This window comes from Rhinatrema bivittatum, chromosome 15 (genome assembly GCF_901001135.1).
Source record: "Rhinatrema bivittatum chromosome 15, aRhiBiv1.1, whole genome shotgun sequence".
Lineage (NCBI taxonomy): Eukaryota > Metazoa > Chordata > Amphibia > Gymnophiona > Rhinatrematidae > Rhinatrema > Rhinatrema bivittatum.
Genome location: NC_042629.1, coordinates 33382925 through 33410744, shown reverse-complemented (window position 1 = coordinate 33410744; position 27820 = coordinate 33382925). Strand labels below are relative to the sequence as shown.

At 41.9% G+C, this 27820-nt stretch overlaps 2 protein-coding genes across 6 annotated transcripts in view; one reads left to right on the top strand and one right to left on the bottom strand.

Annotated features, from left to right (window-relative positions):
* Positions 1-18828, top strand: part of GET1 (guided entry of tail-anchored proteins factor 1) — an 86334-nt gene extending 67506 nt beyond the window's left edge. The window contains exons 4-5 of the mRNA XM_029578262.1: positions 928-1042; positions 10107-18828. Coding sequence (XP_029434122.1) covers positions 928-1042; positions 10107-10180 — 189 coding nt within the window. The 3' untranslated portion in view covers positions 10181-18828. The remainder of the gene's footprint in view (positions 1-927; positions 1043-10106) is intronic.
* A 3109-nt stretch (positions 18829-21937) lies between these two features.
* LCA5L (lebercilin LCA5 like) overlaps positions 21938-27820 on the bottom strand; it is a 71404-nt gene continuing 65521 nt past the window's right edge. For all 5 annotated transcript variants that reach the window (XM_029578258.1, XM_029578256.1, XM_029578257.1 and 2 more), the window contains one exon: positions 21938-22902. In XM_029578258.1, coding sequence (XP_029434118.1) covers positions 22292-22902 — 611 coding nt within the window. In that variant the 3' untranslated portion in view covers positions 21938-22291. The remainder of the gene's footprint in view (positions 22903-27820) is intronic.

The following is a 27820-nucleotide window of genomic DNA, read 5'->3' as shown; positions in this document are numbered from 1 at the left end:
ATCATGGCTAATTCAGCCTTGCTTATTGATGCTTACCATAGACTGTGTTCTCCATAGATAGCATGATGTATTTGCCATGCTTAATACCTACTCGTCTCCTTGGAGAGTCGACTGCCTAACTAAAGCCTAGTTCTAAAATTGACTTGAGGGGCTAAAAAAAAAAAGCAGTGACCATGTGGGAGCTCTTGTAAAACTCTGTGAACTAAAAGAAGGATCAATTTCAGTGCTGTCAAATGACATCACCCACATGTCGCTGCTAATTCATTCTGCCGTTTATGGAGAACACCATTTATGGTAAGCAAACTTGCTTTTATATGTTTTATTTTATCATACACTGCTTTGGTCAGCCATTTTGGGTGGGGAAGATGTTAAATACATTTTAAGTAAGTAAATATAAGAGATTTGTATGTAGTGGTTTCAATGTATGTGATATTTCATGCATGAATATCGTGACAATCCAGCTGGCTGCAGGGGCACCAAGGATACCACTGATTTCCTTATCCTGTTAACCTAGTCACAGATGCATGGATTTGTTATCCTGCCAAAAAATGGAAATAGGCCATTTAAACACGTGTTGTGTTTTTAGGAGGAGTCAAGGGAAGGAAATTAGCAGATAAGTTCAAATTTCTCCTTAGGGTTTTGAAGAAAAAAAAAAAAAAAGTACTTAGATTGTGGGCGGCCCTGAGGCTCCTGCTGCTATTATAGTTTTGTTTTGTGCTTGGAGAACTCTTCTCCCCTTCCATGATATTAAGATTCTTTAATTCTTTTTCCTTTGGCAAATAGGGTGGGAATACTTTGTCCAACTATTTTGTGCCATTTATTTATTTTGTTTTTACAAATAATTTAAATAAACATTTGGTTTATTTTGCTTTTAGTTATGTATATAACCACTTTTAGTTTTTGTGATGACATTACCTATCTCCACAGGCTGCATTGATGATCTCGCTAATCTGGAAATATTACTCAGAGCCAGTGACCATATTACCTAGCAAATGGATCGCACCATTAGAACATTTGGTAGCCTTTCCTACAGGAGTTGCAGGTGAGCGTAATCCCCAGACTCATTTCTGTACAAGGAGTTCATTTTTAAGGTTCAGATCCCATTTTCTTAAGTGTGCACCTGTCTCCAGGAGAGGTTTGGGAACCTCTGCTCTAGAGTTCACATCTTTTTCACTAAGCAGCACCCAAGGGACATAAATGTTAAGCTGAACAGAATCATGCATCAGCCCTGGCATAAAATTACCCTTGCAGATTTTTGCAGCATAATATTTAACAGTTTCTGGAGACACACTTGACTTTATCTAATGAATATTCTAAACTATATCTACATATGTCAGAGACCCCATGCATGCAACTCATGTATATTCACTGTGTGGATACAGTGGATTAATTTTATTTGTAAAAAAAAAATGTACGATGACTGAGCAAAGCAATGAAGATCGGTTGACTGGAAGTGCTTATTATGATGGGTCTATATTTATATATTCACACATGATTTATAAATAATTTAAGAAATGTCTTTCAGAGTTTTGACTGTGTATTCATTGTGGATATCCAGAAAAATAGAATGGTTAGGTGTACTCAAACGTTTTTATTTGAATATCACATTCACTGAATAAAACTACCTGAAAATGGACATCAAAATGTATTAATGGACAATGAGGTAGATAATATCCCCTTATTATAAATGCATCTCTAAAATCTGATCTGGTGTCTTGCACACTCGGTCAGACGGGAAGCATCAAGGACAAGCTATTTTATGCCCCTGGATGTTTGAAGCTGCACTGCTCATTTTATCTTTAATGTGTAAATGAGCAGGTTGTTGGAAGCTTGAACAGTTTCCAGTGCCAGTTTTTATTCTAATGGGTAAAGTCATGCAAGAGAGAAACTGCATTGCACACTAAAATTTCCAAGCATGAGATGGAGCAGTTTTTACCTGTTCAAGCCTGATTTGTAGAAAATTAGTTAAAAATAAGTTTTTTAAGCAGAAATTTCACAGTATTTTTCAGCAGTTCTGGCAGCGCTTTTATACCAGGATTCCTCCTACTTTACAGCTCCCTCGTGTATGTTCAGGATAGCCGTGTTAGTCTGGTGTACCGAAAATGACAAGGGGCGAATATAGCACCTGCATCTGACAACATGGACTCTGGCCTCAAAAGCTCTTGCCTCAATATAAGGTCTATAAAGGTGTCACACGCCCCTTGTCATTTTTGCTCACGCATGAGTTTAGGCAGGAGGCTTAACCTGCATTTCTCTGAAACCAGGATTATATTTAGTCAGCTAGGCTAAAATGCCTTGGTCCTAAATACCAACTGCTTATTTGAGTCCTTGATTTCACAACGGTACTTCTATCAGGCCTGTTCAATTCTTTGTCAGGAATTGGTCTGCTTTAAACCCTTCCCTGGATATATAGATAGATAAGAGGGGGAGAGGGAAGAGAGATTCTTTCTGAACTTGTGGTGTGGGAAATATACCTTCTACATCAAAACGTGCAGCTATCTCACCTCCATTGCATTACAGTGCGATTCTCTGAACCCTGGCAGCAAGCAAAAACTTTCTGCTGGGCATAGATAAAAAAAAAACCCTGCACTAGCACTTTAAAATAAACTCCTCCCCCTGAATAAAACACACAAAAACAAAATACATATGTGGAAAAAATATGGGAAGAATTCCCCTGCAAAACAGAAGTCCAGACATAAGAGAGTTTAATTCCCCCTTAATGGAGCAACCAAGCAGCTGCATAAATAGTGTAATGACTTTGCTGGATTTACAACTTGTCTTATTAAAGTTCTATGTTTCTGTTGCTCCAGAGCATCAAGCAACTGTTAGCACATCAATTTAAACTGACAATTTTAATATTTTAGTGATTCATTATCTTAAATCTTCCTTTCTGTGCAGCTGTGGGTGCAACTCATCTCCTTTATGCAGAAAATCTGCAAAACCAGGAACTCTCGGCAGAAATAACTGGGTTATTAAAGACAAATGCAAAATCTCTTCCGAGAATTCTCAAACTGCTTTCTCGGCACTTACCTAATTTTGAGCATAGTCATGAAACAGTGTGAGATGCATGTACATCATTTAACCGGGTAAAGGAAGACAGATGAAGGTAAAGCGGCCGGCACAGGGCATCAGTAGCAGAGCTAGGACTAGAATCCAGGAGTCCCCAACTCCTCGTCCCATGCTCAAGCTCATTCTGTCTGAGCCATGGCAGTGTCGCTGGCCCAGTTGCAAGCTGTTCCCATGGAGGAGATCTGCAAGGCTGCAACGTGGAGTTCATCCAGTCAATCATGTTGCACTACTCTATGGATAGAGATGGCTAACGCGTCAACAGGTTTGGTCAGTCTGTCCTTTGGAATTTGTTTGAGATGTAGAACGGAACTCTGTTCCCAACTAGGGCCCGTTTTTTGTTCAGGCTCCCTCCCCCCACCCTTAGGGTATGTACAATATTTATATTAAAAAAGCCTGTTGCCAACAAAAATATTGTTATGGTTGTGCCTGTTGATGCTGGCTTTTGTTGCCCCCTTTTTGTTGGGAGGGGGAGTGGCTACCTATAGCTAGGGATTCACCCATATGTAAGGACTTCCATCCTGCCTATCCTTGGGAAAAGCAAAGTTCCTGTACGTACCGGATCAGTTCAGACTCCTGGGTTATGCCTCCTCACCAGCAGGTGGAAACAGAGCAAAACTTGACAAGCTCCACTATATATACCAGGGTGCCACCCTCAGCCTGTCAGTATTTCTCTGTTTGGCGAGCGGGCCTTTCTGTTTCCCACCTTAAGTAGTGAGCTCTGGTACATCCCAGGAGTCTGGACTGATCCGGTACGTACAGGGAAAAGAAAATTAGGTCTTACCTCCATAAATTTTCGTTCCTGTAGTACCAAATATCAGTCCAGAGTCCCGCCCGTTTTTCTTCAGTATGTTCGGAGAGTCCACCGTGGTGGACGAAAACCTTTTTTTGTTGCGATTGACAGGCATTGTCCATTTGGTCCTTTTGTTCTGGATCTGGTTCTTCTTAGGGAAAGTGGCCCGAGGGGTTCCCCGGTTGGTTTTTTGTGTATATAGTTTAGTTATGTGGGGAATATCCACTGCTTTGACATTGAGTAATACTGACAGGCTGAGGGTGGCACCCTGGTATATATAGTGGAGCTTGTCAAGTTTTGCTCTGTTTCCACCTGCTGATGCGGAGGCATAATCCAGGAGTCTGGACTGATCCTTGGTACTACAGGAACGAAAATTAACGGAGGTAAGACCTAATTTTCTTTTGCTTACCTGTAACAGGTATTCTCCAAAGACAGAATGTCAATCCTCACGAGACCCATCCGCCTCCTTGTGGAGTTGGGTCTCCACTACATGGTTTCTTTTCTTAATCTATATCATTAGACTGAAGGGACCCCACGTGGACATGTGGCATAATGCATATATGTGGACATGCTCAGTGAGATTGTCAAAGCTCTTGAAACTTTGACTGAGTTTTCCGTGCCAGGCTTCACTGGATGATGCCACTCGTGTGAGGACGGACATACTGCTGTCCTCAGAGAACACCTGTTAAAGCAGCTCTGCTTTTCAAATACCTCTAAGGTATCCATGCACAAGAGGCTGGCCTTTTTCAACTGAAAGGAAATTTTGGAATGAGGAGGTTATTTGAGAATGAAAGAGGGGGTAGCCCAGTGGCATGTCCTGGGTGGGCCACAGCCCACCTACTTTGGGCTCAGGTCCACCTAACTGGAAGAGGCCTGTTGGAGCAATGCTGTTGCACGATCCCATCCCTGAGACTGCGAAGAGGAGGGCCTTGGAAGAAACAAGGCCTCATGGAATCCCATTCCCCCAATGGAGAAGAGGAGGGCCTCAGAAGAAGCAAGGCTGCCAAAGGATCCCATCCCCACGATGGTGAAGAGGAGGGCTGGAGCAGCAAGGTCAGCATGGCTTTACCCAGGGCAAGTCTTGCCTCACAAATCTGCTTCACTTTTTTGAAGGAGTTAATAAACATGTGGATAAAGGTGAACCGGTAGATATAGTATACTTGGATTTTCAGAAGGCGTTTGACAAAGTTCCTCATGAGAGGCTTCTAGGAAAAGTAAAAAGTCATGGGATAGGTGGCAATGTCCTTTCGTGGATTGCAAACTGGCTAAAAGACAGGAAACAGAGAGTAGGATTAAATGGGCAGTTTTCTCAGTGGAAGGGAGTGGACAGTGGAGTGCCTCGGGGATCTGTATTGGGACCCTTACTGTTCAATATATTTATAAATGATCTGGAAAGAAATACGAGGAGTGAGATAATCAAATTTACAGATGACACAAAATTGTTCAGAGTAGTTAAATCACAAGCAGATTGTGATAAATTGCAGGAAGACCTTGTGAGACTGGAAAATTGGGCATCCAAATGGCAGATGAAATTTAATGTGGATAAGTGCAAGGTGATGCATATAGGGAAAAATAACCCATGCTATAATTACACGTTGGGTTCCATATTAGGTGCTACAACCCAAGAAAGAGATCTAGGTGTCATAATGGATAACACATTGAAATCGTCGGTTCAGTGTGCTGTGGCAGTCAAAAAAGCAAACAGAATGTTGGGAATTATTAGAAAAGGAATGATGAATAAAACGGAAAATGTCATAATGCCTCTGTATCGCTCCATGGTGAGACCGCACCTTGAATACTGTGTACAATTCTTGTCGCCACATCTCAAAAAAGATATAATTGCGATGGAGAAGGTACAGAGAAGGGCTACCAAAATAAGGGGAATGGAACAACTCCCCTATGAGGAAAGACTAAAGAGGTTAGGACTTTTCAGCTTGGAGAAGAGACGACTGAGGGGGGATATGATAGAGGTGTTTAAAATCATGAGAGGTCTAGAACGGGTAGATGTGAATCGGTTATTTACTCTTTCGGATAGTAGAAAGACTAGGGGACACTCCATGAAGTTAGCATGGGGCACATATAAAACTAATCAGAGAAAGTTCTTTTTTACTCAACGCACAATTAAACTCTGGAATTTGTTGCCAGAGAATGTGGTTCGTGCAGTTAGTATAGCTGTGTTTAAAAAAGGATTGGATAAGTTCTTGGAGGAGAAGTCCTTTACCTGCTATTAAGTTCACTTAGAGAATAGCCACTGCCATTAGCAATGGTTACATGGAATAGACTTAGTTTTTGGGTACTTGCCAGGTTCTTATGGCCTGGATTGGCCACTGTTGGAAACAGGATGCTGGGCTTGATGGACCCTTGGTCTGACCCAATATGGCATTTTCTTATGTTCTTATGTTCTTAAGGTGGCAGAAGTAGGACTTTGGCTGTGCCTAATGAAAAGGCCGTGTGGGTGGGGGTGTGTGTAGACAGTAGAAGAGACACCGAAAAGAAATTAGGAAATGAGCAACAAGGGAAAAATGGTAAGAGAGACCGGGACCAACTGATTAGGAAAATACAAAGATCAGACAATAAAGGAAAAAACATTATTTTGAGATTTTAGAAATTTGAATATGCATTTTTAATATTTTTGTATTTTGCTCTCTTTTCAGTATTCCTCTGTTCAACATCTAGTTTCTCTAGTTTCTCTGGCTTTCTATTTCGGTTTTGTTTGCATGATTCTATTTCTAATTTGTAGTCTCTTATTTCTATATTAGGTAAGGGTCGGTCTCTGTTTTTTGTGTGTGTGACTGAAATGCAGTATTTCTGCTGGCATGTAGTTTCTCTGTGGTATTCCAGTTTGTTCTGTTACTCCAGTAGGTGGTGTATTAGTGTTCTAGGGCCTGGTGTAGTATTTGCGTTGCTGCTGTTTGAGTCCTGAGAGTCAGTGCTGTGATTATATGGTATGGCAAGCTTCTAGATGTCTCTTTGCAGGAGTTTGTGGTACTTCACAAAATAGCAATGGAGAGATTTCTTTTGCTAAGGTGCCACCAAAATTTGAATTTTTTTTTTTTTCATGTTGTAATGTGAATTGTCCTAGCTCTGCTTTGCACTTTTTCTGATAATTAATGATATTTCTGGCTTTCTGCAAGGAGGCTTCATGAAAATACCTTTTTTTTTTTTTTTTTTTTTTTTTTTTACATGATTGGATCTGATTGTTTTACTTTGCTTTTTACATGATATAGTTGTGCATATATAAACTGCATCTTTAATTCTGGTAAGTGCCGCAAATAATTGAAGGAAAATATATATTAAAGTTTTTCATACATGATGTATGATTGTTGCAAACTACTTAGCCATTGTAGGGTGCAGTATCTATCAATAAGAATACAACTAGTAGGTCTCATACCTTCATGCCTACTGCCCACCTGTGTTAAACTTGTGCCCACCCAAAAAAATCAGTTCTGGCTACGCCGCTGGGGTAGCCACTGGAATAATTTCAAGAAATATTTCTTTGCCAGAAGGGTGGTGGATGCGTGGAACAGAGAGCTGGTGGAGACGAGGACAGGATTTGAATTCAGGAAAGCATGAGGAATCTGAGGCAGTGATAGTAATTGTAGAGCTGAGCAGTCTAGATCAGTGGTCCCCAACCTTTTTTGCACCAGGCAGGGCAGGGCAGGGGGCGGGGCTTTGGTCATATGAGGGCGGGGTTATGGAGGGGGTTGGATTTTAGTGCACACTTAACATTTAATTATGACATTTATAATGTGAATGTGACTCAACTCACCATAGGTTCTCATATGCATGGCACACTGACCCATGATCGTCATGGGGCTAGATGTAAAAGTACAGTTTGTATCCATGGGAACCCCCCTGACCCACAATAATGGATGTAAAGCAGAATTATGACATTCCCCATACAACTCACCCTACAAAAAAGATATTCTGGTTCTGGTGACATCTCAGTAACAGTAACTCAAACTCCTTCTACTTCCAGGCTCAATAGCCCTACTTATGAAAAGACAGCAGTTTACCACCAATGCATGTCCTCTTGAGAAAACACAACAAATAAGACCAATACAAATGCTTACATGCTAGCAAAATATTTCATCTCGGTAACAGACACAGAACCGACCTAACATACTCCCAGGATCTGTAGTAATGCACATAAACTAATCTGCACACAGTTACACCTGTATTATGGAATACACAAACAGGAGCAACCCTATCTATGAAAAGGCAACACTACAAATATTAAATCAGGTCCTAAAAACCAATACAGCTCTTATTAGGAAAACAGAACTAGCAAGCAGCTATAGATCCCCACACAGAAATAATTGTAAAACTATACTAATAAGCAGAATAAATGTTTCAGAACAGCTATGAACAGAATAACATCCAACAATTAAAAACTCATAAAAACTATTAAACATTCTCCAAACACCAATAAAATATTTCAAAAAAGCAGACATCACACAATTAAAATGGCAGTCGAGAAAAATAAACTTAAAAAAGCCACTTTTACTTACCCCCTCCAGCAGCTGTCCTACTCCCCTTCCCTGCAGGCCGTGGCACACACCAGAAGCAGCAGTAGAAGCTAAGCTCTATACTTATGGTCCTCTTCCTTAGTGCCCATGACTCACACACACCATACCAGTCATGCCCCCATGACCAGTTTCTGTCTCTCACACACCAATCATCTCCCAAACAGTCTTTGGCACACACACACCAGTCACCTTCCTGAACAGTTTCTCTCATGCCATACACACACACACAGGCTTCCCACTCCCGTGTTCTACTTACATATATGGGCTTCTCACTCTCATAATCACTTTCTCTGTCTCTCTCTCTCTCACACACACACACACACACTCACCAGTCTCTCACTCCCATGTTCTCTTTCAGATATACAGGCTTCTCCCTCCCATGATGTGTCTCACACACCCAGGTTTCTCACTCCCATGCTCACTCGTCACATGCACAGGCTTCTCATTCCCATAATCACTTTATTTCTCTCTCTCTCTCTCTCACACACACCAGTCACCTGATCTCGCTCATGCATACACACACACAGGCTTCCCACTCCCATGTTCTCTTTCAGATATACAGGCTTCTCCCTCCTATGCTGTGTCTCACACACTCCCAGGTTTCTCACTCCCATGCTCACTTCTCTTCACATGCACAGGCTTCTCATTCCCATAATCACTTTCTCTCTGTTACACACACACCAGTCTCTCTCATTTCCATGCTCACTCTCCACGTGCACAGGCTTCTCATTCCCTGAATCACATTCACACACACCAGTCTTTTTCTCTGACACACACCGTCACCTTACCAAGCAGTCTCTCTCTCTCATGCATGCACACTCACCCAGGTTTCTCACTCCCATGCTTTTTTTCACCCCCACAACACCAGGCTTCTTACGCCCATGCTTTCTCACATACCCAGACTTCTCACTTCCATGCTTTTTCTCTCTCTCTCACACACACATCAGTCACCTCCCTGACTAATGTCTCACACTCTCACATACACATCAGTCATCTCCCTGAGCAATCACTTTCATTGTCTCTCACATACACACACACACATCAGCTCTCTGACCAGTCAATCACACACATGCTGGCTGCCTGCTTCTCTCTCTTTCTCTCACTCACTTCCTCTCTCTCTCCCCCCCCCCCCCCCGAGCACAAACGGTAGCTGCTGCAGCCTCCTCCTCCAGCCCCCGCAGGCCAAGAAAGAAGAATTCCATCGGCCGCGGGAGGCTCACGTTGCTGTCTTCTTTACCTATTATCAGCTGCTTTGATTGCTAGGGGGCCGATGCTGCTGTCGCCGCTGCTATTTTTTCATGCGGCACGGCTCTTTCTCCTTCCCGCGCACCGTGTATCACTTCCTGTTCTGGGTCAGAGGGGGGGGGGCGGGAAGAAGAAAAGGCCAGCCACGGATGCCACAGCTTTTTTTTTTTTTTTTTAGCACCGCTGCCGTTCCCGCTGGGCTTGAACGTGCTGATAGCCCAGCGGCAACGGCAGCAGAGAAGGAAGAGCAGCGGGAGAGACCGGGAGCGCGCGACACACCTGCCGGTGCTTGGCGGTGCCGCGGACCGGCAAAAAACTCCCATGGCCCGGTCCCGGTCCACGGACCGGTGGTTGGGGACCCCTGGTCTAGATAAGCCATGTGACTTTGTTTCTGCTGTCATGTTACTATGCGAATGCATGGCAGCACTCTTACTTTGTACTCTGACAAGTCCTTTATTTTTTCTTTTCTTTAGGTGGTGTTGGCATTACCTGTTGGCTTGTGGTCTGCAACAAAGTTGTGGCCATCATGCTAGTTCCTTTTGGCTGAGAAGGAACAGAGAAATCCTACGGCGGTAAAGATGAGGAGGGGAGACGGGGTCATTTCACTTCATATATTTTTGTGTTAAAGACATCAAAGCAAGCCCAAGCTTTCATCACTGGACACACAGAAGACTCCTTTTTCTGCAAGAAGGTGTCATCTGCATGTTACTTAACGCTACAGTTGAACTTTGGGGCAAGAAAGGTTAAAGTATGGCAAAAACCATCTTAATATACTTTTCAGTCTCCTCCTTCCATGTTTACAGTATACTTCAGCAAAACAATAATCCAGCTATATAATAATTCTAGCTACTGAGGGAAATTGCTGAAGAATCTATAATATACCATGTCTAGACTGTTACTACTTTTTCTTGTGTGTGAAAAAAAAAAGTTTAAACTTCAGCATGTGGTTCTTGAATGAAAGGATCTGCTTAGTGTCACAAGTTATGTGGTGCGTCTATTTATATAGATTTTTTATACGTTAATTCAAGTACTTGCCTTGTAATATGACAGCCTCCGCAGCCCTTGCAGTCAAACCTCTCATGTTTCTGAGGATGCAGTCTCTTCTGTCAGATATGTCTGGCATGAGGTGAGTTCTCTTTAGGTTTTCAAAGGTTTCTGAGATCTGCCCCTGTTCTCAGTTGTCTGGGAGGGATGTTATATTTTTTTTGCTGGAGCTATAGGCCCTAGGTTTCCCTTGAACATCTTCCTCTGCTGGGACCTATCCCGTTGTCCCTCCCTGTCTCCTGATAGTATCTGGCTTTTTTTCCCCTGCATCACCTGGCTCTTAGCTCGCACAGTGTCCAGATGTTGTGCAGCTCAGTCAGCACCCATGTCCAAGGAACAGCTGATGTCAGACAGCTTCCTCCACATGGGAGCCTGCATGGTGCCTCCCATTCCCAGGGTCAGAAAAAGATGGAACTGTGAGCCTGGTGCATCTCCTTTTGTTAAACCTGAGTCCCCAGTCCCCTCACATGTGCATGCATCACGTTCAACTCATGGCACTTTCAGGACAGCTATAGAGTGCCCTTGCTGGCTGCAGAAGCCAAATGTCCTGCCACTGGAAAGCTGAGGAGAATGCAGGGAAAAACATTTCAAGGGAATATTGTAACATTTATTTTATCATTTTTATAGTTTGCATATTTCCTTTATGTACACTTTTTTTTTCATGGGTACAATAGCAAAACAACAAGCTTTAAAAGATGGTGAAACTGAAAGCGAAATAGCTTTGACAATAATCAACTTGACAAGATCCTCTCTGGGCCCATGGTAGTGCTAGGGGAGGAGAAACAGTGTACTGAACTGTTTTCTTTTGTTTTGGTTTGTCCTCAGCAACTTTCCCCACCCCTTATCCCCAAGCCTATGGATTGCACATCAGGCGGGGGGGATAGATTACAATGCTTTTTTGGTTTATGGGCTAGACCCAATTTTTTCTCTTTTTAATGTTTGAGTTGTATCTAGGTTTATTAAGTTTCACTGGAAGCCCTGGCTATTGCACAGTGCAAAGCCATTAGCCAATCAGATGGCACTTGTAGTTCATGTAAAGACCAAATACCACACAGACACACACACACACTTGCTCCTCTCTTACCTAGATAGTACTTGACTTCAAATTTAATACTGGTCCAGCCCAGTCAGTTATGCATGACAATCAGCAGGAGACAGATTTACAGGCTCGCTGATATCACTCCTTATATACATCTGTTGTGGTTCTCTGAAAATAAGAATGCACATCACATCGGTGCTGACACCAGCCTGTCTGTATTCTCTATTTATTTATTTATTTTTAACTTTTCTATACCGATGCTCCTGTACAGGATACATATCGCACTGGTTTACATGGAACTGAAAACAGTCGCCGGGAGGCATATACAATGAAACATAGGAACAAAGAACGTTTGGGGAAATAAAACAGATATGTGAACTTTAGCAATATAAGGGAATACACTACCATATAATGTGGTAGATATAACATAATATTAAAAAGAGTAAGTTTAATAATAATATGAATGGGAAAAGAGGCCTAAGCCTCTTTTCCCATTCATATTATCATTCCAGAAGATGATGGACAACCATCGTGTGCTGTGGGCTTTGGCCTAGTTAGGCTGGATGAACAGGAAAAAGATAGGCAGCTGAGCATCGCCCTGATCCAACGGGATTGGCAGTGCTGTTGGCATCTCCTGAGATGAAAGCTTAAGGCTCCCTCCCTTAGTGTCACTGCCGGGTTCCAGAGGGCTCCCAGTGGAGTACTTGACACCTCTCCTTCTCCCCACCTTCCTCCCTTAGTTGTCATTCTTAAAAAAAAAAAAAAAAAAAAGGCATTGCTGCTTATGGCAGATCAATAAAGCTGCTTAAAAAAAGGGGGGGGGGAAAGCAGAGAGGAGGCTTCAGCAGCTCATTCCATTGGCTGCAGATAAGTCTGGGCTGACTGGAGCAGGCTTGTGTGAGTCACTTTGTCAGCCAATGTTTGGGGGGGGGGAGTATGGCTGCAGAGCCAGACCACAGGAAAAAGCCCTCACGCTGCAAAATGCAGAGCTAGGAAACTGCTTCCTGAGGAGGGCGCTAGGAAACTGCTTCCTGAGGAGGGCGAGCTTTCCAGTTATGAGGCACAGGAACAGCAGAATGCAGTGGTTTTCGGCTCTCCGGGGTACTTTCAGCTGTAGGGCTGTTTCATAACTTTCCCACCTTGAAGGACAGAGCTCTGGTGAGAATGGCATCTGTCTTGGGGCCAGGGGGATCAGATGCCTTGTCACAGCCCCTCTTGTTCAGTCCCTTAGTGTGGATGAAGAGTATTAGTTGGGCAGCCTTTAATACTGCTGCATCCCTTCCCTGCTGGCAGCCTCTTCCTTGCCATGGACTTCTGTATGCTTAAGTATATAAGACGGGCTCTTCCTGGGTATGGAGTTTGATCTGGAAACCCTCTTCAGGTTTTTCTATCACCTCTGGATTAGGCTAAGAGAGTCAAGAAGAATGTGGATCCCACCTCAGATTCTGAGACTTCCTTGGTTAGGTTCCCAGGATTGTGGATGCGAACCTAAATAATGGTTTGGAAGATATGAACTAAGGAGGGGAGGTCCTATGTCTTTTCATAGGGAATAGGTTTCCTAGTTGGATACGCAAGCGCTGCAGACTTTTAACATTGCCGAGGAGAGGAAGGAGGTACAGTCCTTCTCTGCAGAGGACCTGATCATGGACAGCATCTGTAAGCCTGCTAAGGTGAGGTCATTACCTTGTATCTTTAATATTCCTGTCCCTGCATTCCTTTGTGGTCAGACAGAGGTAACTGCTAATTCAGCAGAGGTTTCCATTATATGGAATGGCTGTCCCCAGAAGCAAGTCTTACAAACACCCAAAGGAGTGGATGCACTAATATGCTTCATCTCTCAAGGACCATCTTTCAGTGGAAGGTGATGCGGCCTTCAAGGATGTGTATGATGGCAGACAGTCTCCTTTCTGGAGCAGGATGTAGGCTGCTAGTGCATTATTCCAGTTGCAGCTGGTGGAGGTTTTTTGTACTGCGTTTGTGCTTCAACCTCGGGGACTGCCACAAATAGGTCTGGGAGTGGTGTATAACTGATGCCTCCTTGATTTTTCAACTGCAGCAAGGCATATGGCTCCCTATAGGAGCCATTGTGTGGTTCTAAATTCACTATAGCAGGGGTGCTTCCCTGGTTTTTACAGTAGGTTTATCCCTTCCTTGGCCCTAGCTGTTGTGGATAGGAGGTGACTGTGGATGACCACTTGGTTGGCAGTTTTCATCTCTAATTTAACAAAGCTTTCCCTATTTAGGGATGACTTCAAGAAGATAAGAATTTACTATTTTGCTATATTGGGTTGGGCCAAGGTCCATTTGGTCCGGTCTCTGCTTCAACGGTGGCAATCCAAGTCTCAGACGCCTCCAGTGGTTCCATGGCTTCCAGAAGACTGATCTGAAAGTATGTGGCTTCCTCTTGAAACAGTAATTTCAGGCCTCTGGAGATTCGGGCAGGGATGATCTTCATGTGCTGAGTGATCTTTCCCCTTTTTTTGATAGGAATCCCTGTGCCTCTGCTGCACAATTCTCTGGCTTTGAACACCTAGTGCTGTAGGTTAAATCCCTGCTATTCCTCCCATGTTATGGCAGTGCAGAAAGGTGAATTTCTGCCATCCCTAGACTTGATGGAAATTTATCTTCCATTTCGGTCCAGATAATTCATCAGTACATCTTCTGATTTGTAGGGCTGAGTTGGTATTTTCAGTTTCAGGCGCTGCCTCTTTGGACTCATGAATCTTTTGGAAGGTTGTGGTGGTAACATTGCTGGGCGATGGGTTTATAAGTGAAGTTGTGTCAGGAGAGTGTATTTGCTATGCAGAGAGTGCTACAGTTGTTACAGGAATTAGGGTAGTTTGTCCATCTCCCTAAGAACATCTTACAGCTGTCTGGAGTATCTGGGAACTCAGCTCAATGTGAGGATGGGATGTGCTGGTCTTTCAGATCCAGAGATGTTAATTCTCCTTTCTGTACTGAGAGAATGACAGAACGAAGGGTTTCCATTTGGAAATGAGGAATGTGTAAATGCCGCTTCATGCTTTTTAGATCTAGAATATTTAAATATTAAATCATATGCTGCCTGACTGATACTTCCAATTCACCTTGACCCAGTTATCCAAAATTTGTCCCGATCATTACCCCCCCCCCCCTTAATATAGCTACGATTGCTCCTATGAGCTTTTGTGTGCTTGTCTTTAAAGTACACCCTTAGTCTTAGTTTCTCCTTGTTCACCTATGTTCCTGTTGTGTGAGTGTCAACCCTGTACACCATTGTGGACTAGTGATTCTCATATGGAATGATGGTACCTAAAACACTCAAATATAATCCAACAGCCAAATAGGTGGAGGCTTGTCTCCAATCTTGCCATCTCATCTGCCTCTGTAGCTGTTGAATCCATTGCAAAAGTACTCTGGAAACATAACGAACAGCACCTTGAATGGAGGAAGCAATAGTGGAAAAGGTGTGCTAAACTTTCTTGTCCTGCGGATCCTTTAAAGAAGCTGCTCCTTCTACAGGTATACTGGTGGTTGTTTTTCTGGCTATAGCAGAAAACTGTCAACGTTTGGAACATGAAATAACTGCTCCTGTGCTTTCACAGGCAGCAGATACAATTTTGAGAAACATTTTACACTGTTATAGCCAGATTCTAATGACTCCCACTCTGATATCATTCTTTCAAGTGCTGAATGCATGGCAAAGTATGAAGGTGGCTTTCTAATCCGTTTAATTATGGGGGTCCCAATCTGGCTTTTCCTCTGACCTTTTGGCTATCAACCTTAGTGTAGAATTCACTAGAGAAATTAATGATGACATCTCTACGGAATCTCCATCAGAGATTAGTTCTCCTTCTGTAGAATCATATTCAGATTCTTTTAAACACTCCTTTATATTTCTTGGCCTGTGCATCTAGCTGCGAGCAGCTTGTCATCTTATCGCAACCTGGCTTTCTTGGATTGTTTTGCTGAGTGTGTTGGCATAGCCTCTAGGAGGCACAGTCTACTGTCCAAGATGGCACCTGCACTGAAACAGTTTCAACTCCCGTTCCACACTCTCTGGCTGTTGTAAAGGTACCAAGGTTGGTTTAACAAAAAGGTGTTTCTCTAAATTCTTTTGCTTTGCATTTTCTCCCCGAGAGCAGGACGAGTCACTGGAAGCCTCAGTGTGTCTGCTGCTGCATTTGCCGCAGCGAGGAAGATTAAATCATAGTGCGGCTGCAGCTTATTCCCCCTGCAAAACAGCTCTCAGGATTCTACTCTAGAAAGTTTTAATACCACTTAAGTTGGAACTGAAAGCCTTACCTTGATGGAGGCTTCTAATAGCAACTCCTGTTCCTTTCATCTTTTTTTTTTATCTGCAGTTCTGAAAGATTACAAGGGAGAGCAGATTGGCAGTCAAGCTGCAGATGGCTCTTTACTGCCACTGGAAGAAAAGCTCCTTCAGAATCTTCCTCCTTGTATCAATGATATAATAAATATGATTTACCAGCACCTCACTAATGAGGAGGGAACTTTAGCAGTGTTTGGCACACTTCATCATTCCTTGGATTTTAGCTTGGCCCAGAACTTTTTTCTAAATTTCTGGAGGGTTTTTTCCTTTTAAAAATCCATAGTAAAATAAAGCAAATTGAAAATAAATTTTGAAGTTATGCTGTACCAAGAGAAGGACCACTCATCAGCTGGAGGCATAAAATACTTGTCTTTAGGTTCTAAGAGTGAGGTCATATAAAAAAAAAAAAGATTCTACCACCATCAGCTGGGAAGTGAGAGAACCCCCAACATTCTGGAATGATGTAGCAGGAAAACAAGGAATTTGGAATTCCATCCCCTTCAGTTGATCTTATCTTCATTAATAAACCAACATGGCAAGAACTACACTCTTCTTCATCCTTTGGACATATTTTATGATATCTCAAGGTCACAAGCATGGTTAGAAAGTCGGGTCAGCTCTTTGTCCTGTATAGTGCAGTTTGAAAGGGAGAAACAGCATCTAGGTCTACAGTGGCACGATGAATTCAGGAATACAAAGTCTTATTAGAACCAGTGTTGCACTAAACCGATGTGATATTCCAAATCTAATGTCTGTACTTAAAAATAAATAAGTGATTCAGCGCATCTGTGGCCTCAGTTATTCCGCTGCTGAAGCAGGTGCGGGCTTGCTGTTCAAGGGTGCAGGTGAATTTGTGGTCGAGTTGGGCTTGATCTGTAGAGCAGCAACTTAGTTGTCTTTGCATATTTTCACTAAGCATCACTACTTGGCTGAGGGGGCTTCCTTTGCCTTGGTGGTTTTACGAGGAGCTTGGGCAGCATTCTGCCTCAGAGGAGAGTAGCTTGGGTGTGTCCCACACGTCAGGACAGGTTTGACTTGATGAAAAGGAAGGTGAAACTACTTCTTTTCCAATAATTTCCTTTCCTTGAATACAGTCAGACCAGTCCAGGACCACCTCTGTGCTGCTGGTATTTCAGTGTCTTAATTTATGCTACATTACAGAAGACATCTTTGCGGGCAAGTAAATGTGAATATCTAAGCTTTTCTAGAGGTGAGTGATTTCTTCTTCTGTTTGGAAACTTCTTTTCTTTGTTGCTTGCTTCCTGATTCTTTTGGAAATCCACCGGTTAAAAAGAGGAAAACCAGTAATGTGCTTATTATGTTATGGTTAATTACAGAAATACTGGCAGGCTGGTGTCAGTATGAATGTATATAAGGAGTGACATCAGTAAGTCTGATCTGTCTCCATCTGCTGGTTGGTGTGTGTAACCCACTGGTCTCATATTTAAGGAAAAGAAAGAAATTTTCAGGTAAGAAGTAATTTCACCTTTTTGAGGTTGGGTGTCTGTGAGTTTCAGAAATACTTTTTGCCTCCCTTGGTTGAATGAGTGCTTAACTGGAAATTTTAGGGAGTTTGGAGAAAGCCTTTCCAAAGGCCAATGCATGTGTACAAAAAGGAAACTGCAATTTCCCAACCTTAAATGGAGCTTGTTATGTTAACACTGGTGCAGAGAAGTGTCGGTGTGGAAAGCTGGCACTGGGCAGAGATTTACCTATAGTGGTGGGTTCCACACAGACTGCATCCTGATTTTATTTACTATTTTTTATTTTTAAAGATTTACTAGGGAACTGGAGGCTGGTTTTTTATTGGTCTCTTGCGAGCTGGTTTCTGCTTGTGGCTAGGTCCTGGTCTGGGAAATTTCAGAAATGAATGCTTGTCCAAATTTAGTTTTTTCTCATCTGGCAGTAAGGGTCTCATCCCTGCTTCATTGACAGAAGCAACTGTCATGTATTTAAAGTGACTCTTTGCTAGCTTGATTCACTTTCTTTAAAGGAGCTGACAAAGAGGAACAAACAACTCAATTGTATCATATCCTACTGTTGTCTCCTCTTCAAAAACCTCTCCCCCTCTGATACACCACTAGTAACTTCCAACATTTTCTGCTTTTCTTTCTCTAGTTTTGGTGGTCTTGTTCTGGCTGTTATACTCCCATCTTTAACCATTTCTCCTATCGTCTTTCCTTTCGTCCCACTCATAGTACAAACGTGTTTCTTTACTCACTCATTTTCCAGTAAACTATGTACAAATGAATGTGCTCTTCCTGCAGTTTCACTTTGATCTGTATGACACTACTCTCTTAAAGTAAGGCATAATCAGTGATGGTTTAAAACACTATAAAGGCTGAATTAATGGACAAATGTCTCTTTTTGTGGCCTGAATATTAAAGATCTGAATAGGAAAAAGTTTATAAGGTTAGAGTCCGTCTTCACCACTGCACCTGGTCTCACCCCATTCTCATAAGCCTCCAATCCCCCTCTTTCTCCAGAACTTACTAGTCAATTTGTCTCCCTTTCTTATTTTATTCCTTTCTCTTTAATTCCTCTGGTTGAATCTCCTTCTGCATCACATCTGTTTTGCACCAGCTATTCATATCTATAAGTTGCCATTCTCCTTGCCTCAGTTTCCTTCATCTAACTACTTATATGGTCCATCTGGTTTTCTGGTTGTATTGTATTATATGATCATTTTGTACATTGTTTTAGTGTTTATACATAAACAAAAGCTATGTATGGAATTTGGTATACTGTATGCAACACAACTGAATTTGTACAGAATAGTGAAATAAAATGAAAAATTGTGTGGCTGTGTAGTTTTTTATTTTCAGTTTGTACCAGGTAAATGAAGGAGAGGAGAAAAGAGCAGCTACAGTCCTACTCTTGTCTTACCTGTGGTAGCAACTCATATTAAGCTATTTGAGGTTGGGACAGGTCAAAAAAACTTAAAAGCAGTTTAACAGTCAAATGGGGAGAAAAAGGAGAAATTTTTAATCTTACCTCATTTCCTTTCTTTGTATCTTGCCATACCAGTCCAGATGAGTGGCTTATGTCTCCTTGCCAGCAGCTGGAGACAGAACTAAAACCTGGTTTTTTTTTTTAATTGCTCACAGTACATGAGCTTGGGCAGCGGCAAACCTTGTCACATTTCTCTCCAGCAGGTATAAACACATCTGGATTTTTGCAGTGTTTGTTGGGCTACCAATTGACTGTCCTTTGGCAGTTCCAGTAGAGCCCAGTGGCTGGGAAAGTAGACTGATAGCCTCAGGGTTCCTGAGACTGAGGGGCGCCAACTCACTTTGGGTTGAAATTCTGAGGGTGGTGGCGTAATGATTCCCACACACCACCCCAACCCTTCAATACTGAATGTTATTGCCCTGTTCCCTCTCTATTCAAGGGGGTCTTTGCATTCAGCAAGATAACTGATAAAAGTTAATTTCAGCAACTGCTGCAATTGTGGGAAAGCCCAGAGGGAAGGCAGTGTGGAGAATGAAAGAAAGTGCTGTACATATGGAGTGCCGGCCTGGACTGTCAGTGTGCAGCAGCAGAAAGCAGGGGAAGCTTTCCTGTGTGCCTCTTCTGCAGGCTGTCTTCAGTCTCATGGTTTGAATCACAGTGGTGGCAGGTCTTACAAGATTATAAGGTATCAAGTAGTTCAAACTGAGACTCAAGATAGCTGCACAGGAGCTATATGCAGGAAAATACACCTTCCTCTTTTCAGCCAGGGGGAGGAGAGGCAAGGGATCAACGGGGGGAGGGGGAGTGGTTGGTACTGAGTACTGTGGAGAGCAAGTTCTGGGGATTGCAGAAAGGAAGGTGAGAGAGAAGCCCTTGTTATTTATAGAGGGAAACTGGCTTTACTCTTTTTATCATGGTTTTTCAGGTTCTCTGGTCATCTCTCTTTCAGGTGGAGCTATTTCCTTGAGTTTCTTTACCATACTTTTTACTTGGCAATGATTTTTTTTTATTTCCCAGCAAATCATGCTATGTTATTGTTACTGGAACTGCTTTAATGTAATATTTGATCAGTATTTTGGCTGGTTCCAAATTTTTGACTGCAGGTATCTTTTCAGATAATTCTTCCCTGCCCTTTTTCTGAGATCCTTTGCACTTTTTGAAAGCTATGGGGTAGATTTTCCTCTGTGCGCGTGCGTCCATGTGCACACGCAGATTTTCTAATGTGCGCCAGTACGTGCATGGTAGAAAATCCATGGGCCGCAAGCACCTGCATGCTGGATTTTATAATCTGTGCTTATATGTGCGGGCGGCACGCACAAGGGGGAGGGACTTTCTGCAATTTCCGTGCAGCAACTCATTCTGGCCTTCCCCAGTTCCCTCTGTCTGCTTCAATTAAGGAGCAATCTGGGAGGGAACTTCCCTACCCCCACTTCCTTCCCCTTCTCCTCTCTTCCCCACCCCCTAAACCCTACCTATTTTTTTTTGTTTGTTTGTTTTTTCTTACTTTAGGGCCCAAGCTAAAGTAAGAGAGGGTATGCAGAGCCTGTTCTCCTGGATTGGAATGGGGCCTGAGAAAGAAGGTAGGTAGTATAATAGATTGATTAATGTGAAACTCTGATACTACCTTAGGCAAGAACTTAGGGTGAGTGCGGAGTACCGCCCGGTCCTGCAGAAGTTTAGTGTAAGGCAGATAGGTAACTAGGGCCTGTAATTCACTAACTCTGTGAGCTGAAGTGATCGCCAGAAGGAAAATCACTTTCCATGTGAGATAGTGAAGATCACAGGAGTGAAGAGGTTCGAATGGTGATTTCATGAACCAACCCAAAACCAGGTTGAGGTCCCAAGAAGGGGCTGGAGGATGCAGTGGAGGCTTGAGGTGAGAAAATTCCAAAAATAGTAAGTGCTTATTTCATTAATTGGAAAAATACTGAGGTAACTACAGATCAGGTGGAAACAACTTTGAATGTTACAGCGTTGATAGAGGAGTCTTTTAGTGCTCAAGTTGAAAGGAGGGGTACTTTATTGGTAAAATTTTCCCAATCATCAGAAAGGGAAAAAGTATTAAAAAAATTTTTGGAAAAAAGGTCCTCCTTGTACCTAGGCCAAAAGATATGGGTATACCCTGATGTCGCTAGGGAAACTCAGCTGCGAAGGAAAAAAATTTTTATATTAGCTAACCAGGCAAGAACATTTGGAATTAACATTGCTGTAAGATTTCCATGTAAAGTTGTGATGTACGTTGAAGGTAAGAAATATATTTATTATGAGCCAGAACATCTTGAGAATTTCTTAGAAGAATATCGTAGTCACAGGAGGGAAGATCAGTCCTAGTCCTAAAGAAAATTGGGTTTATGAATAGGCCTGTAAAAACCCTTATATTTAATTCCCTTAAGGGAATGTTTAATATTTTTCTTATTCTTGCTTATGATCTCTCCCTGAAGTATTTTGTTTAGTACATTAGAAACAAGGAAGGAAGAAGTTTAAATGGTTTAAAAAGGTTTAAATTGATGAATGTAATGATGGAATTTAATTTCTTGTTTGATGTTCAATTGTATTATTGAATTATATAATTTGAAACTTAGAAATAAATTTAAAAAAAAAAGAAAATAGCCACTGCTATTATTAGCAACAGTAGCATGGGATAGACTTAGTTTTTGGGTACTTGCCAGGTTTTTATGGCCTGGATTGACCACTGTTGGAAACAGGATGCTGGGCTTGATGAATCCTTGGTCTGATCTGGTATGGCATGTTCTTATTATCATTTGCCTGAGGAGAACTCCTTGAGGGGAGTCCAAGATCTCTCTACTTTGTTGCTGCAGATGGAATGGTCTACTCAACATCCAGCAAATTAAATTCTCCCACTAGAAACAAATTCCCTCCAGATTATGCTAATAAAGATATTTGATATGGAAGCAGATAAAGAAAATTAAATGCACTTCTGCATTTGCTCAGAAAACTCTTTATTGAAATCAAAAGGGTGCCTAATATAGAAAATGCTCAAGAAGAATTATAAAGGAACAATCTGAGATCAAACACAAAATGAACTAGCTATTAGGCAGAAATTGTAATCTACAGCAACAGTTAATAATGGCTCCAGCTAATCTTAAGGAAAATGTTGCTATGCAATACATATGGAGTGCAAAATATCAACAAACTAAAATGTATATACTAGAACTTACAGTTTCTGAAAAAATAATTTATTAGAAATAGATTATGTTGCTGGAAAATGAAGTTATATATACACAAGAACCAAGCCTAATTTATATATAACTGAGATTCCAACCTATAAAATGGGCAGAAACCCCAATGACTTAATGATCTATTATTTTCTCAGAGCCCTTTGTGTGAGAAGCTGAAAAGCTACTTTTTAAACTGTAACCTGGGCCAAAGAGCTCTTCCATCAGACTGCTTTTCCTATCTATTAGCGATGCATGAGTATTTCTGCCCTTTTCCTCCAATGTGTCTTCTGGCCCTAATGGGACTTTGTTTTTCTTGGCAAATGAGGGCTCATAACCGCTGGATACGTTTTCCAGGCCAAGGGCTACTCTGTCATTTGGTACCTTTGCTGTATTTTTGTTGGAGCGGGCGTTAGATATTGGACCAATTGCTGGAAGCCCTTGATGAAGGTTTTCGGTGGCTTCTGAGAACTTATAGTGTCGCCTTAGTCTGGATGAAAACTGTCTTCCTCGGGTTTTGTCACAAGATTCTTCCATGACTTTCTCCCTTTCATCCACCACTGCCTGCTCTCCTTGATTCTTTCCTCCTTGGACGTCTTCCTCTGCCTGACTCTCATCTTCTTTCATTAATCTCTCTAATTCTTCTCTCACTAGTTCTACTTGCCTTTCTTGCTCTTCTCTTCTTTTTCTTTGTCTTTCCAGTAATTCAAAATGTTCTTCCATCAGTGGTATTTCTTCAATTAATTCTATTTAAAAAAAAAAAAGTATGTTTATCAACAGCACTGAATATCAATAGTAGTACACATTTTACTTAAAACATACCTGCTGGATTTACGCACGCAGGGCACTTGTAAGTTGGGGGGCATGTTCGGGGGCGGTCCGGAGGCATGACAGCAGTTTGGGGGCAGGCCGAGTGCTCCGGCACAGCGGTCTGTGGCAGGGAGCCGGCGACACGCGCAAGTTACGCCTGCCAGGCAGGCGTAACTCAACAAAATAAGGTAGGGGAGGGGGATTTAGTTAGGGCTGGGGGATGGGTTAGATAGGGGAAGGGAGGGAAAGGTGGGCGGGGGACAAAAAAAAAGTTCCCTCCGAGGCCGCTCCGATTTCGGAGCGGCCACAGAGGGAACGGAGGCAGGCTGCTCGGCTCGGCGTGCTCAGGCTGCCGATTTTTGCGCAGCCTTGTGCGCGCCGAGCCGCATACTTTTTTTAAAAATCTGCCCCTTTGTCTCCTAAATTAATCGATAGATTGTCATGTGGCATTGTCAGCTTTTGATCTGAAATAGAAATTTTCCTTTCAAGGAGAATAATTTCAGTTTTAAAAATGTTTAAGCTAAGTTTCATTTGCATTAATAATTGTTTGTACATAGCTGTAATTTTATAAGTTTTGTCCAATGTATCATTGATCAGGATGATAATCTGAATATCATCTGCATAAATGTGTAGTAGTTTAGGCCTAATCCAGTAAGAAGATGACAAAGTATAGCAGTGTGTGTGTGTATATGTGGAGAGAGAGAGAGATATGCCTTGAGGTACTCCTGTTTCAAGAGTTATTGTGTCGGAAATGGAGTTGTTCATGTTGGCCTGGGAGCAGGGCTTCTGTACTGAAGTGTTTTCTGAAACCGAACTGCATTGGATAGATGATGTCATTGGTTTCAAGATGTTCAGTGTTGTTTCAGTACCATATTTTCAATTTAACTTTGAGATGACTGATAGATTTGAGATTGGATGATAGTAGTTTAATACCTTGGTCAAGGTTCTTTTTTTTTGAGTATAGTTTTGATGATGGCCTGTTTTAGTAGATCAGGTAAAATACCTTCATTTAAGGATATATTGATAATAGAGGTAATGGTAGGTGCGATTAAATTTGCTATTTGTTTCAAGGCTACTATCTGGATTGAATCCGAAAGGGTGATTAGCGGGGTTTGTTTTAATCAAACCTTCTACTTCACCTGTTGTGTCATCAAAATTGATCCATTTCGGGACTACTTTCGTTTTCAGGGAGATTTCTTGCATGGGTGTACTATCTAAGGGGGTCATTTATCAAAATGCGCTAAGGCGTTTTCGCATGCGTTAAGGGCTTATCGCAAGCGATAGCACCATATCGTATTGTACGATGCAAATTTGAAAAAGAGTCGTCGGGCAGGGAGTGGGCTGGGTTTGCCAGTCTGCGAAGTGCTATCGTGCAGACTTAATGCCGATTTTAACTACACTTTTTCAGTAGCGTTAAGCCGTGCGATAGCTTGCATGACAGGGCGTTAAGGTTTTATCATATTTCGCAATGTCACCTGAAAGGCTTAGAGAGAGAGAAGCCATAATGTCCTCTCCCTAGATAGGTATTTAGGGAGGCCCACCTAGTAAGTCGAGGTGAGGTGTAGGTATTAGAGTATGGGGTTAGGGGCCACTTTGACATTCAACGTGAGACGTACGAACAGAACAGTGGTCTCTTGTGAAGATTTGATGACCTACGGAGTGAGGAAACTCACCCAAAGATGAGATTTGTGCAAGGTTCTCTCAACCTAGCTTGATGGACACTCTACGTGGGTAACATCAAGCTAGGTGGAGAGAACACTGCACAAATCTAATCTTTGGTGAGTTTCCTCGCTCCATAGGTCATCAAATCTTCACAAGAGACCACTGTTCTGTTCGTACGTCTCACGTTGAATGTCAAAGTGGCCCCTAACCCCATACTCTAATACCTAAACCTCACCTCGAGTTACTAGGTGGGCCTCCCATAGGGATACAAATACCTATCTAGGGAGAAGACATTATGGCTAGTCTCACTCTCAACAATGGTTCCCCAGTGGTAGACTGCATGAAATACAACAGGTCCGGCACTTATTGCAAACTGAAAATGTTATCGCAATTTGCGCTAACTTAGCTCTTCACATAGGTAATTAGCGCAAATTGTGATAAACTGTATATTAACATAAAGCATGCCCTTTTTGCTATCGCATGCGATACTTATCGCATTTTGATAAATCCAGGCCTAAATTAGATGTAAGCTTTTCAGTTTTATTTTTGAAAAACAGTGCCAAGTCTTGGCGGATGTTTTCACCTGCATTTGTTCTTGTTGCTAGTCGGTCACTGGTCAGTTTTTTTAACTATATTAAACAAGGTTTTTGGATTGTGTGAAAAATGTTGAATCTTATTACTACAGTATTCTTTTTTGGTTCTATTTATCAGGTTTTATAGAAAGCAAGATGTGTACGATAATTAGCTAGGGTCTGACTTGATTTATTCTAAGTGTTTGTTTCGCTTCTTTGATGTGATTATTGTACCATGGGTTTGATTTTTTTTGTTACAGTAATACATTTGGTTTTTATTGGATTGATAGTATCCGCTATCTTTGAAGTAATCTTAAACCAGCAGCGCGTGGCATTAGTACCCTCAGACAGATCAATTTTAACTAGCTTATTTTCTAATTCCCGTTGTAAATCCTCTATCTTAAAAGGGGGGTGAAAGTTAAATGTGATTGACTCGGGTACATGTTTTGATTTTCTCAGGTTTGAATGAAATATTGGAGTGTAGTAAAAAATGGTCCGACCAGGGCACTGGAGTCATTGACTAATCAGCTGTCACCTAAACTGCTAAACTTGGTAAATTTCAGCCTCTACTCCTAGCAACGCAAGAGCTTTATCCTTTCAGTTTAAACTCCCTCTTGTTCTTTTACATAATTCCTTATTTAAAAAAAAACAACTTGCAAATGTCTGGTGGTCTTTTTGCTACCTCACCTATGTATTTCTTTCATTCTTGGGTGTTAAGTTATTTAACACTAAATAGTAGGAAGCAATATAAGAAAACTATTTACTTATAACTAGGGGGGGGGGGGGGGGGGCAATAGAAAAAATGCAAATTTTCAACACTGTGGTGCCCTATGCACCTGCTTATTTTGCTTAATGGTTAATCCAAAACTGCACACAACTAGGAGATGAGTCTCATCAGCCTGAACCACCTCAGGCCCCCCCCCCCCCCCCCCTCCTCTCAGGAAATGCCTCTAAATGAGGCCTGTTAAAAGGATCTTTTAAGGTTTGCTTTTCTGTCTGAATATACAGTGTTTGCAGGCTGGGATTCTTTGTGTTAACCTTTGAATGCCCTCTTGTTCCCGCAGATGTGGGGTAGATTTTAAAACATGCACATTTTATAACATGCTTGCATCGGCATGCTCATGTTACACGGTTATCGCGTGTGCCAGATTTTAAAATCCATGCAGGTGGGGGAATTAAAAAACCTACATGCGACTATGTTTGTAGGGCTTCCTCAGTTCCCTATACCCCTACCTAACCTTTCTACCCTTTCTCCTCTCCTCCCTGACTCCTAACAAAAAAAGATAATGGCTAGGAAGGTGTTATTTACCTTGCTGCTCCTTTGGAGCAGCAGTAGACTGCGCGCACTTCCCCAGGACAGTGGCTAATGGCACTGTCCCACCTCTTTCAGACAGGCTGGCACTTCGGCTCGTATCGGGATATGCGTGTGGCCGGACCGGTATAAAATACGCACGGTGCACACAAGGCCCAGCCACATACATAACATCCAAAATTTATATGAGCGGCCTTTTAAAATCAGGCAGTGTGGAAGGGCTGTGAACCAAACAATAAGGACAAAGTTTGCAAATTCTTATTTGTTAAGTTGTCGTCAAAGACAACAAGTTTGCTGTTACATTTGTAATTCTAGATGTTCTATGTATTCGACTAAGGAATTATATTTCCTGCTTGTTTACTTTTTCAGTGTAAACCGGCCTGATTTGCATTTTATGCAAGAAGGTCGGTATATAAAAATTAAAAATAAATAAATAAAGACAGTTCACTAGTCACAAGTGAGTCGCATGGCACCCACTAGTAATTTCTGGAAAAAGCTAGTAACTTTTTTCTGTGCATGTGCGTGTCTTCCCATGCTGTGGCAGCTCTTGGTTTTCCTTTCCTTCTGGCTTAGTTGGACATATTCCAGCAGGCTCTGCAGTTTCCTCTCCAGCATTCACATTTTTCTCTTGGCCATGGTCAGAAAAATTATTTTATCTGCTTACTTTTCTAGTCGTCTTTTAGCCCTTTTCAAGTTTTGTTTTTTTTTTTGTATTTTTCACTTTCTGCAGAATAAATCTCCTCCTCCACCTGACTTTTCAGTGGGAAATGGAATGTCGGATAGGCCTCCAATCATTTTTCCCTCTTACAGGTCTCTGAAGAAACTATTTCCTTCTTTTGATTTCATCATTTGGGTTTTTCCCCTCTGTATCAGTCGCAGGTAAGAAGCTTCAAATTCTTATTTCTAGTCTTTTCTAGAAAACACTGAATTTCTTGACCCACTGAATTTCACATGACCCACTTATTTGACATGGTGAACCTGCCTGTCTTCAGATAAACTTCTTTTTCTTATTTCCTGTACTGTGCATTGTCCTGTTATCATCTGGTGATTTAGTGTACCATAACCATATGTCAGATTCATAGTGTGAGAAATAGTATAAAATTATCAGGAGAGTCTATTATACCCTAGCAAGGTTCAAGGAGATGTGGATGGTATGAAGAAATGGTTGCTGGCCAAACTGGGATGAAATTGGGACCCTCTTCTATATCTTTTTATTGTCCCAACATAGCTTACTTTTGGGAACTGGTTCAAAGTCAAATTTAGGATGCCACATGGCTGAGAATTTCTCAAGCCCTAGCCTTGTGACTT